This window comes from Argentina silus (assembly GCF_951799395.1).
Source record: "Argentina silus genome assembly, chromosome: 2".
Classification (NCBI taxonomy): Eukaryota; Metazoa; Chordata; class Actinopteri; order Argentiniformes; family Argentinidae; genus Argentina; species Argentina silus.
The window spans coordinates 11,562,041-11,578,802 of record NC_139656.1 but is presented as its reverse complement, the minus strand read 5'-3'; the positions used below and the strand labels follow the sequence as shown (position 1 = coordinate 11,578,802).

The window sequence follows — 16,762 nt, the reverse complement described above, 5'->3', positions numbered from 1 at the left end:
TAACCCTCTACCTCTGTCCTTCCTGCTGACTTTCACTCTTCTGTTCCTCCCTCACACTCACTCTCCCTCTTTCCCTGGCTTTGGAATGATGTTCAGCTCCTCTCTATGGGCCTCAGTAATTGACTATTTGCACAGTAGAAGCATAAAGCATATGAACCTGAAGTCCCAACTCCAGTTACTTCCTGAAACACAATGAAACCCCCAAAACAGACCAGAATGGCCACACCCCCTTTTTGCCTCGTTGAGTTTTCTTTTTTTTCTTTTTTTTTTTGAAAATCTGAGAGCCAAACCTCATATTTAGCGTATTTTACCCAGTAGGCTGACCCTGTCTAGAATATACATCCACGAAAAGGATTATCTAACAAATTGTTATCTTTGTCAAAACGGTTTTATATTGGAGGAGTGCACACCACACATGCGCAGTAGGGTAAACCAGCTGGCTAGCTGAACTATGCTAGTTTTCGTCCTCATTACCAAACTTGATAAATACTGCACCCTCAACTTCAAAACTCCTTTGCTAGTCATAGTCACATCATGTAACTAAGAAATTTGCTGGAAAGGAGTCGCTGGATTTTGTTGAATAGTCATGATTGGTTTGAGGCTGAAAGTTGTCCCACTGTAACCATGGTAACTTTTTAACAGTGGTGGCCATGATGGAGCCTACAAGTGTCAATATGAGCTACTATTGAAGAAGCAGATTTTGGCTATCTCTGTATTATAAAATCTCTGGTAGAAGTTTGTTGATCAGCTTGACCTTTGTCTTGACGCAATTTGTAATGTTGAAGGGATTTTGTATGTGCGTGTGCATAGTATTGCTGTTCATGCTCTCTGGTGTCAGTGTACTGTGATTAACAGAGCAGCTGACAAACAGTATTCAGACCCCTTCACTCTTTCCACATTTTGTTGTGTTATATCCATTTAAAATGGATTAAATTAAAAGAATGTGCCATCAATCCACACACAATACACCAGAATGACGAAACATAAAAACAAAGATATGAATTCCAATTAACTATTATCCTTGCATTATTAAGACTCAAATCATCTTATTGAGTGATTTGTTGATGACATTTTGGCATTTTAGCGAATCTGAATACTTATTTATATGAGGTATTTCTTTATTTCAATTTCAATAAATTTACTGAAATTTCTAAAAACGTGTTTTCGCTTTGTCATTCTGGGGTATTGTGTGTGGATTGATGGCAAATTCTGTTAATTTAATCCATTTTAAATTGAGTCTATAACACAACAAAATGTGGAAAAAGTGTCTGAATACTTTCTGAAGGCACTGTATGCTGGATGCTTGTGATGCAGTAACTCCTAGATATCACCCTTGCATAGGATCCAATGTGGGGTGTTTAATCCCAGTAGTTTGAAGCCAGCCACTATTTAAGGCCTATTTATCTCCCATATTTTGATATTGATTAAACGCTTAGGGCTCCAATTTGCTTCCGCTGCGCAACACTAAAACCATGTGCAAACACCGTTTTGGTGATTCGGTGTCACTGCAGAATTATATGTCTGTCCTCTCTGTGCCTCATAAACTGGATTTCCAACCTGTACGATAAGAGATTGGTTCAAATGGTTGGTTGCAAGAGATAAAGGAGAATTGTCCATTTATTTAGCTGACGCAAATGATAAAAACAAGTAAAGTCTCGACAGGTTCATTAAACCGTTACAGCATTTGGAGACGCACAGTGCTTGCACACCACACGTTTCTGATTCGGAGCTGTGCCTCGCAGTCGTGTGATTCGCTGAAATTAAGTAATAACAAATACTTTACTCAGTAAATACACTCCCACTAAAGCCAGGTTTGAGTCATTGTTATTCCAGACTTATATGTGCTGTGTGCAATAGCCTGGGAGCGAGGTTATATCATAGACACTAAAGCTCATGGTTACATTCGTTGCCTACAACTGATAGTATGGTCATTTTATTTGTCAAAAATGATTATCCATTCCAACATTTGGGTAACACTTCACATTTGTAAAGGGTTTATAAATGGTTCATAATTAGATCACTTATAACCAGTTTATTATTCAATTACAAACCATCGACAAACAGTTATAACCCATTAGTTTAGATTGTTCGATATTCACTTAGTGCTTGCCAAATAGGGAGCTTGCAATCAGGAGCCAGTCATTGATGCTTTATAAATGCTTTACATACAGGACAATTTGAAGATCTCCCAAAATACAGTACAACTGTCACCATGTTTTTTAACCATGGCCCATACTTGAAATCCTGATGTCCTTGTCAACACTCGTTTAAACATGTCCACTGTGCAGGTTCCCAGATGTTATTTGTTGATATACAGTGCATTTGGAAAGTATTCAGACCCCTTAATTTTTTCCACATTTTGTTATGTTACAGCCTTATTCTAAAATTGATTAAATTAATTTCTTTCCCTCATCAATCTCCACACAATACCCCATAATGACAAAGCCAAAACAAGTTTTTAGAAATGTTTGCTAATTTATTAAAAATAAAAAACTGATATCATATTTACATAAGTATTCAGACCCTTTACTCAGTACTTTGTTGAAGCACCTTTGGCAGCGATTACAGCCTCAAGTCTTGGGTATAATGCTTGGGTATGGGTACAAGCTTGGCACACCTGTATTTGGGGAGTTTCTCCCATTCTTCTCTGCAGATCCTTTCAAGCTCTGTCAGGTTGGATGTTCGATCGGGTTCAAATCTGAGGTCCTGAGCACTCTGGAGCAGGTTTTCATCAAGGATCTCTCCGTACTTTGCTCCATTCATCTTTCCCTCGACCGTGACTAGTCTCCCAGTCCCTCACGCTGAAAAACATCCCCACAGCATGATGCTGCCACCACCACGCTTCACTGTAGGGATGGTATTGGCTAGGTGATGAGCGGTGCCTGGTTTCCTCCAGATGTGACGCGTGGCATTCAGGCCAAAGAATTCAATCTTGGTTTCAACAGACCAGAGAGTCTCATGGTCTGAGAGTCCTTTAGGTGCCTTTAGGCAAACTCCAAGTGGGCTGTCATGTGCTTTTTACTGAGAAGTGGCTTCCGTCTGGCCACTCTACCATAAAGGCCTGATTGGTGGAGTGCTACAGAGATAGTTGTCCTTCTGGAAGGTTCTCCCATCTCCACAGAGGAACCCTGGAGCTCTGTCAGAGTGACCATTGGGTTCTTGGTCACCTCCCTGACGATGGCCCATCTCCCCTTATTGCTCAGTTTGGCCAGGCGGCCAGCTCTAGGAAGAGTCTTGGTGGTTCCAAACTTCTTCCATTTAAGAATGATGGAGGCTACTATGTTCTTGGGTTCTACAAAACTGCAGAAATTTTTTTCTACCCTTCCCCAGATCTGTGCCTCGACACAATCCTGTCTCGGAGGTCTACGGACAATTCCTTCGACCTCATGGTGTGGTTTTTGCTCTGACATGTATTGTCAACTGTGGGACCTTATATAGACAGGAGTGTGCCATTCCAAATCATGTCCAATCAATTGAATTTACCACAGGTGGACTCCAATCAAGTCTTAGAAACATCTCAAGGATGATCAATGGAAGCAGGATGCACCTGAGCTCAATTTCAAGTTTCATAGCAAAGGGTCTGAATACTTATGTAAATGTGATATTTCAGTTTTTTATTTTTTAATAAAATAGCAAACATTTCTAAAAACCTGTTTTCGCTTTGTCATTATGGGGTATTGCGTGTACATTGATGAGGAAAACATTTTTTTTAATCCATTTTAGAATAAGGCTGTAACATAACAAAATGTGGAAAAGGTGAAGGGGTCTGAATACCTTCCGAATGCACTGTATCTATCCACTACTAACCCTAACCCTAACCCTTCTTTGTGTTAACTGATGTGCGGTTAGTGCTCTGAGCTGGTTTGGGAGTATCAATGAGTAGACCACATTGATAATTCAGTCATGTGAGTACTCTTCTATCCTGTGTACTTATGGAGAAAACTTCTGACCATATAAGAGGTACCAACATGTATAACTGATGAAATGTCACACCGTTAACCATTTATTAATGAGTTATCAACATTTGTTAATATTTGTAACTGATGAAATGTGACCTTAATGTAAAGTGTAACCATTTACAATTTATGAATGAATTACTCACATTAATTATTGAGTTACAAACATTTGTAACTAAGCATAATTAATGTGCACCTACAGTATAACATCTCAAATAAGCTGCAGCAAGGCTACTGGTCTGCTGCGGAATGAAAATAGATAAGTTAATAAACAGCAACACAGCATATAGCAAACTGTACTATCGGTGTTTAAACTACAAGTTGTTTCAAGCTTATGACAAAGCCACACTGGTGTGGCACTAGCTTGCTAGGTAGCTCTACATTAGTCAGTCATGACAGTATCAAAACAAGCATATAGCTAGCTAGCTAATTGTGTAGCTAGTTAGGAGCATCGGCTTTGAAGTAAGTTGCTAGTGCTACAGTATGTGATTTACATCTTTCTCTTTTTCTTCGAGGCAGCAGCTGGCCATAGCCTACCGATTGTTTATAGATGTTATATATGATTTGATCGATTTGACCAAATACTGAGTAAAGATAGCAACACGAGAGAGCTGTCAAGCCCAGTTCCGTGTTTGTGATGTTTTTTGAAAGTCTTTAGTTATTTATCTCTTCAAAATAAGACTACTGCCGTATAATTGTACCTTTTAGACAACATAGGGCACTCATTGGACTATAGAGACATTTTATAGAGACATTATTACAGTGTTAGACAATTATCATGAAATATTATTGTTAATTAATCAATTTTCAAAATGTTTTCAATTATTATAAAAGTGTACCCAGAGAGGCTTGGAGAACTGGTCTGCTATTGCTGTTGTCCAATGAGGTCTTGACATACCAGAAATTAATCAATAATGGAGGGTCTCAGTTTCAACCATATCTGATAAGGGTAGTCATGGTGGTAATTGTAGGATAGAGGCATAGATAGATATAGGGTACATTAATTAAGAGTAATTACACCCATAATTACACACATCCGGTGTAAAATAATAGCAAATACAATTTCCCAACTGTGAAACCACTATGCAGATATTCTTGTATTATTTCACATCAGGGTTGGTTTTCGAAGCATTTATAAGTGCATTTATAAAGCATTAATAACTGGCTCCTGATTGCAAGCTCCCTATTTGGCAAGCACAAAGCGAATATCAATCAGTCTAAACTAATGACTTATAACTGTTTGTAAATGGTTTATAATTGAATAATAAACTAATTATAAGTGATTTATTAACAAATTATAAGCATTTACAAACCCTTTACAAATGTGACCTTAATGTAAAATGCTACCAACATTTGCAGTGAAATTGTCATTGGCATGGACAATAGACATCTTCATGTCATTCAGTTACCCCCAACCAAATTATTCTCGGAGACCTCCGCCTCTACACTAACTGAAACTTTGCTGAATGAAATTACCAACTTCGCGGCCATGCCCACTAAAACTTAGTGTTGTGCAGCGCTCTTTAGCGGAAGCAAATTGGAACCCTTTCAAACTTGATATTTCCTTAATATATCCTTATATATTGAGACTGAAGGGTACAGCTTCATAGTTTTTAATCACAGAGTTGATTAAGACAATAGTTATCGTGTGTCAGTATGGCTGGCATAACATAGATTCAGTTTGTCATCAGCTGCTCTAGTGATATCTCTGGTGAGTTTTCAGGCAGAGGACCGAGCCCCTGATGTCATCCCACGTAGGTTCCCCCCCAGCTTGTTAACATTAGTGGGGTCAGCCATGTCTGAAAACACTCAACTTTATTGACTGGAGGATCAGATTCCAAACACACACACACTCTTCGTTGATGCTTTCATCCAAAATGCTGCCTCATTACTGGTGACTTCACTATTCTTATAGGTTGTCAAGGATAGACACATGCCCAATCCTATTGGCCTAGGTCTTAACAACCTCCTTGGTGATGAGCATTCATTCATGTCTAATAAAAGGCTCTTATATGTAAAATAGATAAATACACCATTTTATCTATTTCCATTCTAATTCTTTCTAGCTATGATACAGTGTGAGTATGATAAAGTAATGGGACAGTGAAGCATGTTTTCTTCTTTTGACTGTATACTCAAAACGTTTGAAAACAATTACTATGAGGTTAAAGTAGAGATTCTCAGCTTTTGTTTGAGAGTATTTGTGTACATATTGGTTTCACCATTTAGAAATGACAACATTTCTTATACATCATCTCCCTATTTCAGGGCACCAAAAGTAATGGGGCAATTAGCTTGACAAGTGTTTAGGGTAAGTCAGGTGTGTTCTGTCACATAATTTATGCAGACATAAGAGATCTGTCAATGTCTAGTATTGATTCTAGGTTTTGCATTTGCCTTTGGTGTTATGGTTTGGGCATGTATAGTATGTATAGCCACTAGAACTGGATAACTTGTCGTAATTGATGATGTAACTGCTGACGACTGAAGTGTACAGAAACATATTGTCTGCTCAGGTACAAGCAAATGCCTCCAAATTCATTGGATGGCGCTTCATCATACAGTAAGACAATGACCAAAAACATACTGCCATAGCAACCAGGGAGTTTTCAGGGCCAAAAAGTGGAAAGTTCTTGAGTGGCAGTGGCCGAATCAATCTTCAGATTTAAATCCAGTTCAACATGCATTTAATTTCCTGATGATAAGATTATAGGCAAAAAGACCTAAAAAAACATGGGCCGCAGACTTCAGGCAGTTATTGCATTGTCGTCTAAATACTAAACATGAGTGCTTGATTTGGACGTTATATGAATCTGTCCCATTACCTACGGTGCCCTGAAATAGAGGGACTATGTATTCAAAGTGTTTCTAACTGGTAAAACCAATATGTACACAAATACCATCAAATAAAAACTGAGAATATATACTTTAATCTATAGTAATTGTTTGATTTCAACTGTTGTGGCCAAAAGAAGAAAAAATGCTTAATTGTCTCATTACTTACAGAGGGCACTGTACATGAATAGATAAATCAGAAGCTATTCAATTTAGAACTAGTCTTGAGTATTGTCAGTGTCTTCGGGAACCACAACTATTCAATGTCCTTGTTACTTTTAGTATCCCCTGCTTCCCACTTTCTACATTCATTCAAGTGAATGATATTGGTTAGCACTTTCACAAGAGAACATTTTCCCATTTCCTGTTTATTATATCACCAGCACAATAAAAAACCCACACTCTTTTAATTGACAAGAGGCAGTGAGTAGGCCTGAAATGTGAAGAGGTTGTATAGATCAGGTTTGAGTCACTCAGTTAGCCAAATCTGAGCGTGATTCCAATGTCATTAAATAACAAACAGTGGGTAATCGTAATGCAAATGTCAGGTCTTGCTAATCGCAGGCTGAATAGTGTGTTTGTGAGTGGGCTCTTTAAAGCTCTATTAAACACCAGGGATGTCAACTAAAATGATGGTTCATTCCATAAATCGAAGTATCAATCTTTTTTTTTCTTTTTTTTTCTTATACCTCAAGTGTCAAGGTCAGTCCATGTCCAAAGCCATGTGTAGTGTAGATTGAGCTGTCTGCCTCAATCCCAAATGAAAGGGAATGATAGGCCTCATCTTAAATTATTTTGGGATTGAAGCATAAAGCTGGATCAACAAAATGTATGGAGTGGGATATAAATACATTTTAAGGTGTGAAAAAGTCAGACAAACTTTGATTTTAAAATAAACGATTAGATGAAATCATCTCAGAGCAAATCAGGTGTTAGTAAGTTCATCTAAAACCTGCATCCTCTATCTGTATGGCTACATTACCTCTCAAACTGAAAGGATCATCCAAGTGAACTTCATCACTCTCTGCATTGATTTTTATATAGAGTAACCCGTATGCCTTCGCATGGCCCGCATGGTCACTGCATATTTAATGGGTCAAAATGCAATGTGGTCTCAAAGTTGTCTGTAGAGATTTTAACTTCTTCGATCGCCCATTCTCTTATTCGATCTTCACCCATCTCCTGGCCCTTGCTGATGGTGTGTTTATCTAGACATCCACTCTGTATCAGGATTCTGGGGCCCTGTCATGATGTTGGAGGAGATGCACTGTCCTCTGGCAAGGTCGGCCATTTTACGGGATTCTGCTGCATCAGGTATTCATGTGAAGCCTGGTCTGCTTGGCCCTGCCTGTGTGCCTCACACACACACACAGGGAAACGTACACCAAAGCCGTCACGGAACACAAGAGGGCTGTTGCTAGCATCACCAACAGGGACCCATATCATACACTGATTTAAAGAGGGAAGTTTCTTGTAGTTGGAGTGTGAGTGATTCTGCAGGCATGAGTGGAATTCTAATAACACCATGTCCTAATACTCCTACACTTTTTATATCACTGTTATGACATTACTTACTTGAGCTACATCACACGTTTAAATGTGACAACATAATATCTAGCAGTGAATGGTCCTGTCCCTGCTCTCATTACGCGTCCTATTAGATGTATTTTATGTAAGTTCTTCATCTCAAGTGCTCTGACAGTGCATCTTCCTCCACTGCATCTTTTTTTGAAATATGATTTTTAGGGCATTTCTGCTTTATTGGGATAGAGACAGTCGAGATTGACAGGAAGGATGGGAGAGAGAGAAGGAATGACATGCAAGACGTGTCGAGGGTCAGAATTGAACCAGGAACCTTGTGATTATGTGGTATGCGCATTAGTGTGCTATGCCACTAAGCACCCCCCTCCACTGCATCTTTGACTGTGAGGTTTGTAATAACTTAACCACAGACACACATATCAGAGCACCATAGTAGAACACGTGGCCAGCGAGCCGTCCCCACTCATTTAACACAAGCCATTTCTTCTGTGGCGTGTGGGAGGTCTTTCCTCCCACGCCTTCTCCTCATGCTATTCTTTGATATCTCTTCTTCAGGCACCAGCCTGCCTCCCAGGATGCAGTGCATGACCGGTGACCGTAAGAGTGGACTGTTGTGTGGACTTTCTTTTCTTTTCTCTCCTCTCTGTTCAGAGTTGATGAGGCTTGATCTTTTCCTTCACCTCCTCTCAGTTATCCCTTGCTTGCTGTCTCTGTAATTCAATCCTGTCCACCGTGCCACCATAGAACGCTCCTATTATCATACATTGGGTTGAAAGACAATTGTGCACATGAAATGTAAAATTGGTCATGTAGCAGTTCTATTGTTGGTATAGAAAATGCACAGTGGTGACTGTGGATTGTACTGGTCTATCACCGGTGCATTGGTGGATCCTCCAGAATTCAAATCAATGTGAAGATGTCAATAAAGACATGTAAGATGGCTAATTGGAAGAAATATTACACAAACTTGTTATGTTGCAGAGACTACATGTGTGCTGAGGCTCTGATTTGTAAGGCACGCTGATATCCATCAGACGCATATATTTTTCCAATGACACATACAGGAAATATGTTCAGGTTTTACCTGCGACTTTTGAATGCCACATTTACTTTGGATTAGTTAATGCTCCAGAGGTTTTTCTATCACAATAGCTACTCTATACTTGTTAGAAGTTGTCTTCCAGCACAGAAGGGGTTAAAACATTTAATCTGCTTGCTGAATGTGATCCTCAGGCTGCAAACACGCAATAACAGATGCTCTTATCTTTTTTTCCTTGTCAATCTTCCTCCTCACCTTCCTCTCCACACCATCTCTCTCTTTTTCTCTATCTCACCTCTCCCCTCCCTTCTCTCTCCCTCGCTCCCCCTCCCTCTCTCTCTGGCAGGCTACTCCTGCAGTGAGTCAGTATCATGGAGGCAGGCAGCGGGGCTGCTGCAGCAGTGGGGAGTTCAGCTCTAGGACTGCTCGGAGCCACAGCAGCCAGCCATGACATCTCGGACAGGTAAGACCAGAACAAGTCCCCCTCTTCCTCCTCCTCCTCCTCCTCCTCCTCCACTCCACTCCACTCCTCTATAATGTAGCTTGGGGGATCTTTGCCAGTTGTTTTTGAGCAGATCCACTGTCTGTCTGTGTGTCTGTGTCTGTGTGTGTGTCTGTCTGTGTGTCTGTGTCTGTGTGTGTGTGTGTGTAGCTTCACTGTGCATATATCTTGCGTGTGGTTATCTGTGTATAGGCAGATGTTAATTTACTTCTATAGGAATGTGTCTTGTGTTTGTGTCCGTGTGTGTGTGTGTAGAGGGTACATGTGTAGAGGTGTGTGTGTGTGTGTGTGTGTGTGTGCGCGTATGCATGCGTGCATGTGTGTTGCTGTTTTGTGTGTGTTCTTTTTTGTTGATGTTTGTGAATGTCAGGGCCCGGCTTGAGCTTGTCTGCAAGTGTGTACGCCCGTGCGCGTTTGTGTGTCTTGGCTCCACTGCTCCTCTCCACTTTTCCTTAAGGAGAAATGACACCAGCGCAAGGAAGGCAGTGGTAGACGTGCCTGAGTGATGTAGGTTAGGTTAGGCGTTCACAATCAATGATTTTTCTACGCCTATGCCTGCTCACCACAGCCTCTAATACCTTATGCAACAGCCATTATCAACCATTGCTGCTGGAAACCCTTATTCATATTTCCTTAATGACATAGCTAGCTACTCCCCCTCTTCTCTGCTGGCTGATATATCGGCTATCAGCTACGTCATCACTTCAGCTGGGCCCACACCCACACACTCTAGCAAACACGCACGCACTCCAGCATTCACATGCGTATGTGTACACACACACACACACACACACACACACACACCATGTGTGTGATATGTGGTATGTGTGCGGTACATGGGCATGTATGTGTGAGAGATTGAGGTTTTTTGTAGTGGATCCAAATTCATTTTCTAAATGTGTGTGTGTGTGTGTGTGTGTGTGTGTGTGTCACTGTTTGTGTGAGTGGGTCTAGAGGAATTGTCCTCCTTTTGGAGGATTACAGTCCAGTCCATTCAACCTCTCTCTCCCTGTGTTGGACTGCGTCCAAATCCTGTATGTGCAGGGTTGCCATGGCAGCAGCAGCTTAGCATACATTAGATATTAGCCCAACATTACAACAGAGAGAAAGAGAGGAGAGGGGAGGATAAACAGAGGAGCAGGTTTGTTTTCTTATTCAGTGTAAGAGACATAGTAAACCTCCACATGAGGTTTTAGATTAGTCTGGTAGGGCTCTTTTAGATTTATCTTCTCCCTCGGGGAAAGGAGTAGTAAGGTTTTATAGGCCTCCATGTTCTCTCTTTATCTCACTAGCAAAGGTAGATATAGACCATGTGAGAGTAAAGAGAGATGGTAGGAAAGCTATCTCTCTTTACTGTCACACGCACACATTATACCTTTATTACCTTAGTTTTACTGTATCCTACACGCCATTCTACCATTTCAATTATTTTACCTTATCCCTCTTTCCTTCACTTGCTCTCTTTCAGTCTCTCTCTCTTGCTCACTTTTTCTTTCTCTATTCTTCTCACTCTATCTCTATCTCACTCACAATAACACACACACATACACACACACACACACACACACACACACACACACGCACACACACACCCTATCTCTCTCTCTCTTTGTATTTCTCTCTCTCTCCAGCCCTGCCACTGTGACCCTGTGATCCACTGGGGCCCAGGGCACAGACCCGACTCGTGTGGCACTTTTTGGGGGAATTGCGTCACCACATCCTCCCTGGCCTGTGCACAGACTACTAATGCCTCTCCTCCCTCTTCACCGTGGTTATTTTCTTCCCAAGACCTTACTGCTTACCCCACTTAAGGTCACTGAAAGAAATTGAAAGAAATTGAGTCCTGAATACTTATTGCTGGCATTGTTCACCTAACATACCTCAACTCTATAAACAGTAGGCCTGTCAGTTAACTTGGACAACACATTTATCACTGTAATTCTTGACTTTCAAAGGGTACGTTTTGTATTTAAGTTGTCCCCGAAATAATGACACTTGAAAATGTTGATGCTGCATTTTATTTTATAGCATTTTAAATATCTGTGACTTCTGACATCACAAATCAGTTACACGTTATTCAATCATGATATGGCATTGGTGAAGTGTGCCTGCCTCGACTGTAAACAAAGCTGCAACCAGCTGTAACATTGATTGGCTAGATGGGCTATCAGTCAACCACCAAAGATACACACTTAGTCAGTCCTGTAGCAGAGTAAAGTCTATAAATGAATTAAAGCTGATTTAACTTTAATTTGAAAGTGAACTTCGAAAAGTGAGTTTGTGCTACATTAACAATAACAAAAGCATCAACAAAATCATTTCAGTCTGACTTTAAAGGTTCAGTATGTAGATTTTAGATTTAAAATTGTGTTAAATGGCCATGATAAATTGGTAGTGATCAATGAATGAGATCACATGATAAAGAACATTCAGTGAAGTCCAAACAAATCTCTTTCAAAAATCTGATGTTGAAGTTGAGCACTGGCCTTTACGTACCTATTTTACAGTTTTACAATATTTTCCACTATTAAAAAACATAGCATATGTACATTTTCAATGTGGCCAGAAAGGGCAGCAACATGCTTCACTTTTAATATGTCATATTTGTTTTCTTTTCAAGAGTTTTGTGTGTCAAGCATTAAGGGAAGGATGTTCAAGGAAGGGCTTTTCTCTATTGCTCTGTGTGCTAGAGATGGTATCTTTTTTCTGTTTTACCATTGAAGCAGCAGCTTTATTAGCTGTATTCTGAATGGGAATCATTCCCCTCAGTCAGAAAACCTTTTGGTGAAATGTTCCTTCCTTTTGCATCCAGACTGACAACTATACAACCAAGCTATTATAGCTACTAGTCAGCTGTAACAGCTAAGAGAAAGGAGAGCTAAATAGAGATTTGAATGGTGAAAGCCAATCATGTGGTCCTGTTCTGACCATGACCTCTATTTGCACTGTTTTGCAGAGAAGCACATTCAGTAACTCCATTCAGTATCTCTACTTGCAGCCTGTACTGTACCTAGTACCATTGCAAAACAGTTATCAGCGTTTCCTGCAGAGTTCTATGTGGAGGAAGCTATTATGAAGATATGCTACATTGTAGATTCTGAGCTATTGAGGGCAGCAATGGAGGCACTGAATAGTAGGTAAGAGTCACAATATGTCACAATCTAACCTACATTTTTACATTTACAGGTGTAAAATGTAAATCTTATCTTCTAGCAACCATTATTCAGGTGATTCTAGATCAGGGATGGCCACATACAGAAAAATATAAGGAGTCACGGGCCAAACAATATTAACCGTGGCAGTTTTCAACCAGTTACACTGCAAGAAAAACTGTGTTTTTAGACCAGAAAACCCCTGTACCATCGAAAATTCATTTTCTATCAAAATAACTATACAACACTACTGAACAGTTTACTGATATGCTCACATATACAGTAGGCATTTTTGTATCTTAAATTTAATTTAAATTAATACAATAAAACTCTATAAAACTCTCATTCAAATAGTGCAAATAAAAAAAAATGGGTGCAAAATAAGAACAGGAGAAAAGATCAAGAAAGGGACAAGGTAGTCCTCAACATTCCACCACAAGTCTCCAGCAGCCCTGAGCATCTATTTCTTGCGAGTATTAAGACTGGTCCTTCAGGTAATTCTTGTGAAGAGGTCTTTCAGGATGGCAAGAGGCAAAAAATAAATAAAAATAAATAAATAAATATATATATATATATATATACAGTTACAGAAGTTCTAATACTCACAAAGATAGAAACAGATAGTGTGTGTGTCAGTGGTGATCCAAGGTATTGCCGGTGATCCATAAGTTCAATAATGTAATTGTAAACAATGTAGAAAAGCAATGTTTAAAAAGCAAGGGAGGGGTAAATAAACTGTATTACAGGATAAGCTTGTTATGTAGCCTATGTAAAGAAAGTAAATGTGCTTATTAGCACATCAAAAAGGCTAAAGTGTTTTAAAATATAGTTTTATTGAATTTGATTGATTGATGAATTGTATTAAGTAATTGGGGTTGTAAACACATCAAATACTAACTGTGTCATACATTTTTAACTCACCGATGATGGGAACAGCAGTTCCCTCAATGGGAGCAATGATGTTGCGCCTTGGACTGAAGAATTGCTGGCACGTCAGGAGCAAGTCTTGTTGTTGAGATGGCTGTCGGTCGACTTGGTTCTTAGTCGGCTTTTGTTCAGTCATCAGAGAAAAGATTTGCTCGCATACGTATGTGGAGCCGAACAGACATAATTCAGATCATAATTCTTGCTGTGTGGCACTTCATCAGAGGAAACCTGGCCTTTTCCAAACTCTGATAGAACTCTGGTAGGGGGAGAAGCTGATGTCGACTCTTCAGAGAATCGTCGCATTGGATCTCAATAACCTCCAATTGCATACTCTCATCGATTTCTGCCGCGTCAATCAAGAAGGGGGTTGTGAAGAGCTTGATGTCTTTCTCAATGGCAGCAAAGTCTTGGAAACGCTGACTGAATTCTCTCAGAAGAGATGTGATCACCGACACATTTCACCTTTTTTGCAGAAAGGTTGGCATTTGGGAAAGCAGCCTTTAGTTCCAACAGTGTGGGGAAGTGCGCTACATTGCAGTTGCGTAGTTGTGTCTCGAAGAGACAGAGCTTCACACAGAACGCTTTCAGGTGTGCGTACAGTTGAGGCACTAGCTGATCTTTGCTTTGCAGGCTCTTGTTCAGTGTGTTTAGTTGGCTCGTCAGATCAACTAAAAAAGCCAGGTCTGCCAACCATAGAGGGTCACTCAGTTCATGAAGAGGTCGGTCTTTCTCTTTCAAAAACTGGTCAATTTCACATCTCAGGGAATAAAACTGCTGCAGTACAGAGCCGCGACTGAGCCATCGCACATCTGAGTAGTTGATTACGATAAGGTAAGCCTGGAATTCTCTGTGATAGAGTGTTCGTGCTCGAATTAGGTTGATAGTTTTCACCACATCACCGAGCTGGACTGCCTTGGCACAGAGTGCCTCTTGGTGGATAATACCGCGCATTTTAACAGCCTCACCTCCACTGTCGTAACCGGGGCGGCAGGTAGCCTGGAGGTTAGAGAGGCCAGCCAACAATCGGAAGGTTGCTGGTTCGATCCCCGCTCCAGGAGGGATCTGGATGTGAGCTGGTGACTGGAGGGTTACTGGCATCATATCCAGGTCCCTACCACTGCCGTTGTGCCCTTGAGCAAGGCACTTAACCCCGAATTGCTCCAGGGGCGCCGGCAACTTTAGTGAGGCACTCTTTAATAAAGTTACCATCCGAGATGAGCTGAGTTACCTCGTAGCTAGCCATTGTGCCATTTTCCTGTACTTTGTTGGCACGAAAATAATACTGCTGTTGAGCTAACAGGCTAGCTGTCAGATGTTTAACTTTCTGCTCTCGCTCTGTGCCAGTGTACGAAATGTAGGGCTGATGTTTCGTTTCGCAATTATAATCTTTCATCACTGCCACAGATTCCAGGCAAATCAAACAAACACACTTCCCCTTGACTTCTGTGAAAAAGTATTCATTTTCCCACTGTGTCTGAAATTTTTCGACACTCCCTTGCTATTTTCCATCTTTTCGGTTCCGCCATGTTTAATCAACTGAGGTAAACGTTTTTTTTTTTTTAACTGAGGTAAAGGTTTTCATCGATGAGCAATTATTGCAATGGTCGTTCTAGTAGTTGTTCGAAATTGTAGCGACACCTAGTGTTGAAACTAAGAAGTGCAATGTACATACAGTGCAATTTATTATTAAAGACTATTTTCTAACGGGCCATATTCCATTTTATTTTTAAAATATACGCCGGGCCACTTAAAAACAGGAAACGGAGTTTGTTGCCTGCTCTAGATCATGTTCATACATTCTCATTCTTCTGCCCCATTGATTTCTTTGCAGCCAGGTAATGAGAAGGGCCATAGAATAGGTGCACTGAGTTGTTTTGGTGGCTCTGTAGCTATGGGACACATTTCATTTTCATGTCCTAGTCAGAGAAGAGCTTAGGGCTCCACAGCACCCTCTAGCTGCAGTCCGCCAAAGCACCACTCACCACTCAAACCGGCACCCTTCTAGAACTTTAGAGTCCTCTTGGGGTCATGTTAGCTTCTGGTTTGTCTCATGAGAGATCTGATGGCACTGTGAAGGGTGCCAGTTTTGCCAGAGGTCATTTTGTTTGTTTATACTGTAGTGAAAAGCTAAAGGGTATGCCACTTCCATGGGCACAACAGAACCTGACAGCTCAGTTCCTCATGCCCTACCTACCTGTCTTGGAAGGGTGTCTGTGCACATCTTCTTGAGGGAGGTTTGTAGAGGTGCAAGGACAGTGCTTCAATTAAAATGTAAAGGTGCAGCTGCAAAACAGGGCCTCTGTCTTATGAGAAGATCCTGTGTATTTGAATCAGTTTTTCTCTTTTTGCCCATGGAATTTTGCTCAGCCATTTTAGGTAATTTCTTCTCTCTGTCGATTCCTTAATTAGACACCAAGCGGTAGCCTAGTCTATATTTCTTTCATTTCAACAAAATCGCTTTAGCAGTAGGAACACAGCAAATGTCATCTGTCATGCGGTGGAGGTACCCTCTAGCCTCCAATAGAATTCTAGAATGCTACTATAGATTACTGAGAATTCCCAGTTAAATGCTAATTTTATCACATATTCTAAACAAATGGGTATAGCTATAAAACAAAGGATAATTGACCATTACAAGTTTGTTTAGTTTTAAAGACCACAATCTCCTCTTTTTATTGTGACACCAAGTCCATCACGGTGCTTGGTGATCTTTGCCCCGCAAAACAGCGATCCCTCTTCAGCTATGAAGAGACAGGTCACGCTAGATAGCAACCCAGAGGGGGTCTTTCCCTAAGAGGCTTAGGCTATC

General features: G+C 40.6%; 1 protein-coding gene across 2 annotated transcripts in view; it reads left to right on the top strand.

Annotated features, from left to right (window-relative positions):
* arhgap32b (Rho GTPase activating protein 32b) overlaps window positions 1-16,762 on the top strand; it is a 135,776-nt gene that overhangs the window by 46,291 nt on the left and 72,723 nt on the right. Inside the window, exon 2 of one of the 2 annotated variants that reach the window (XM_083665382.1) lies at window positions 9,719-9,835. The exons of the other annotated variant lie outside the window; for it this stretch is intronic. Within the exon in view, the coding sequence (XP_083521508.1) occupies window positions 9,744-9,835 (92 nt within the window). The 5' untranslated portion in view covers window positions 9,719-9,743. The remainder of the gene's footprint in view (window positions 1-9,718; window positions 9,836-16,762) is intronic. 2 annotated transcript variants of the gene reach the window in all.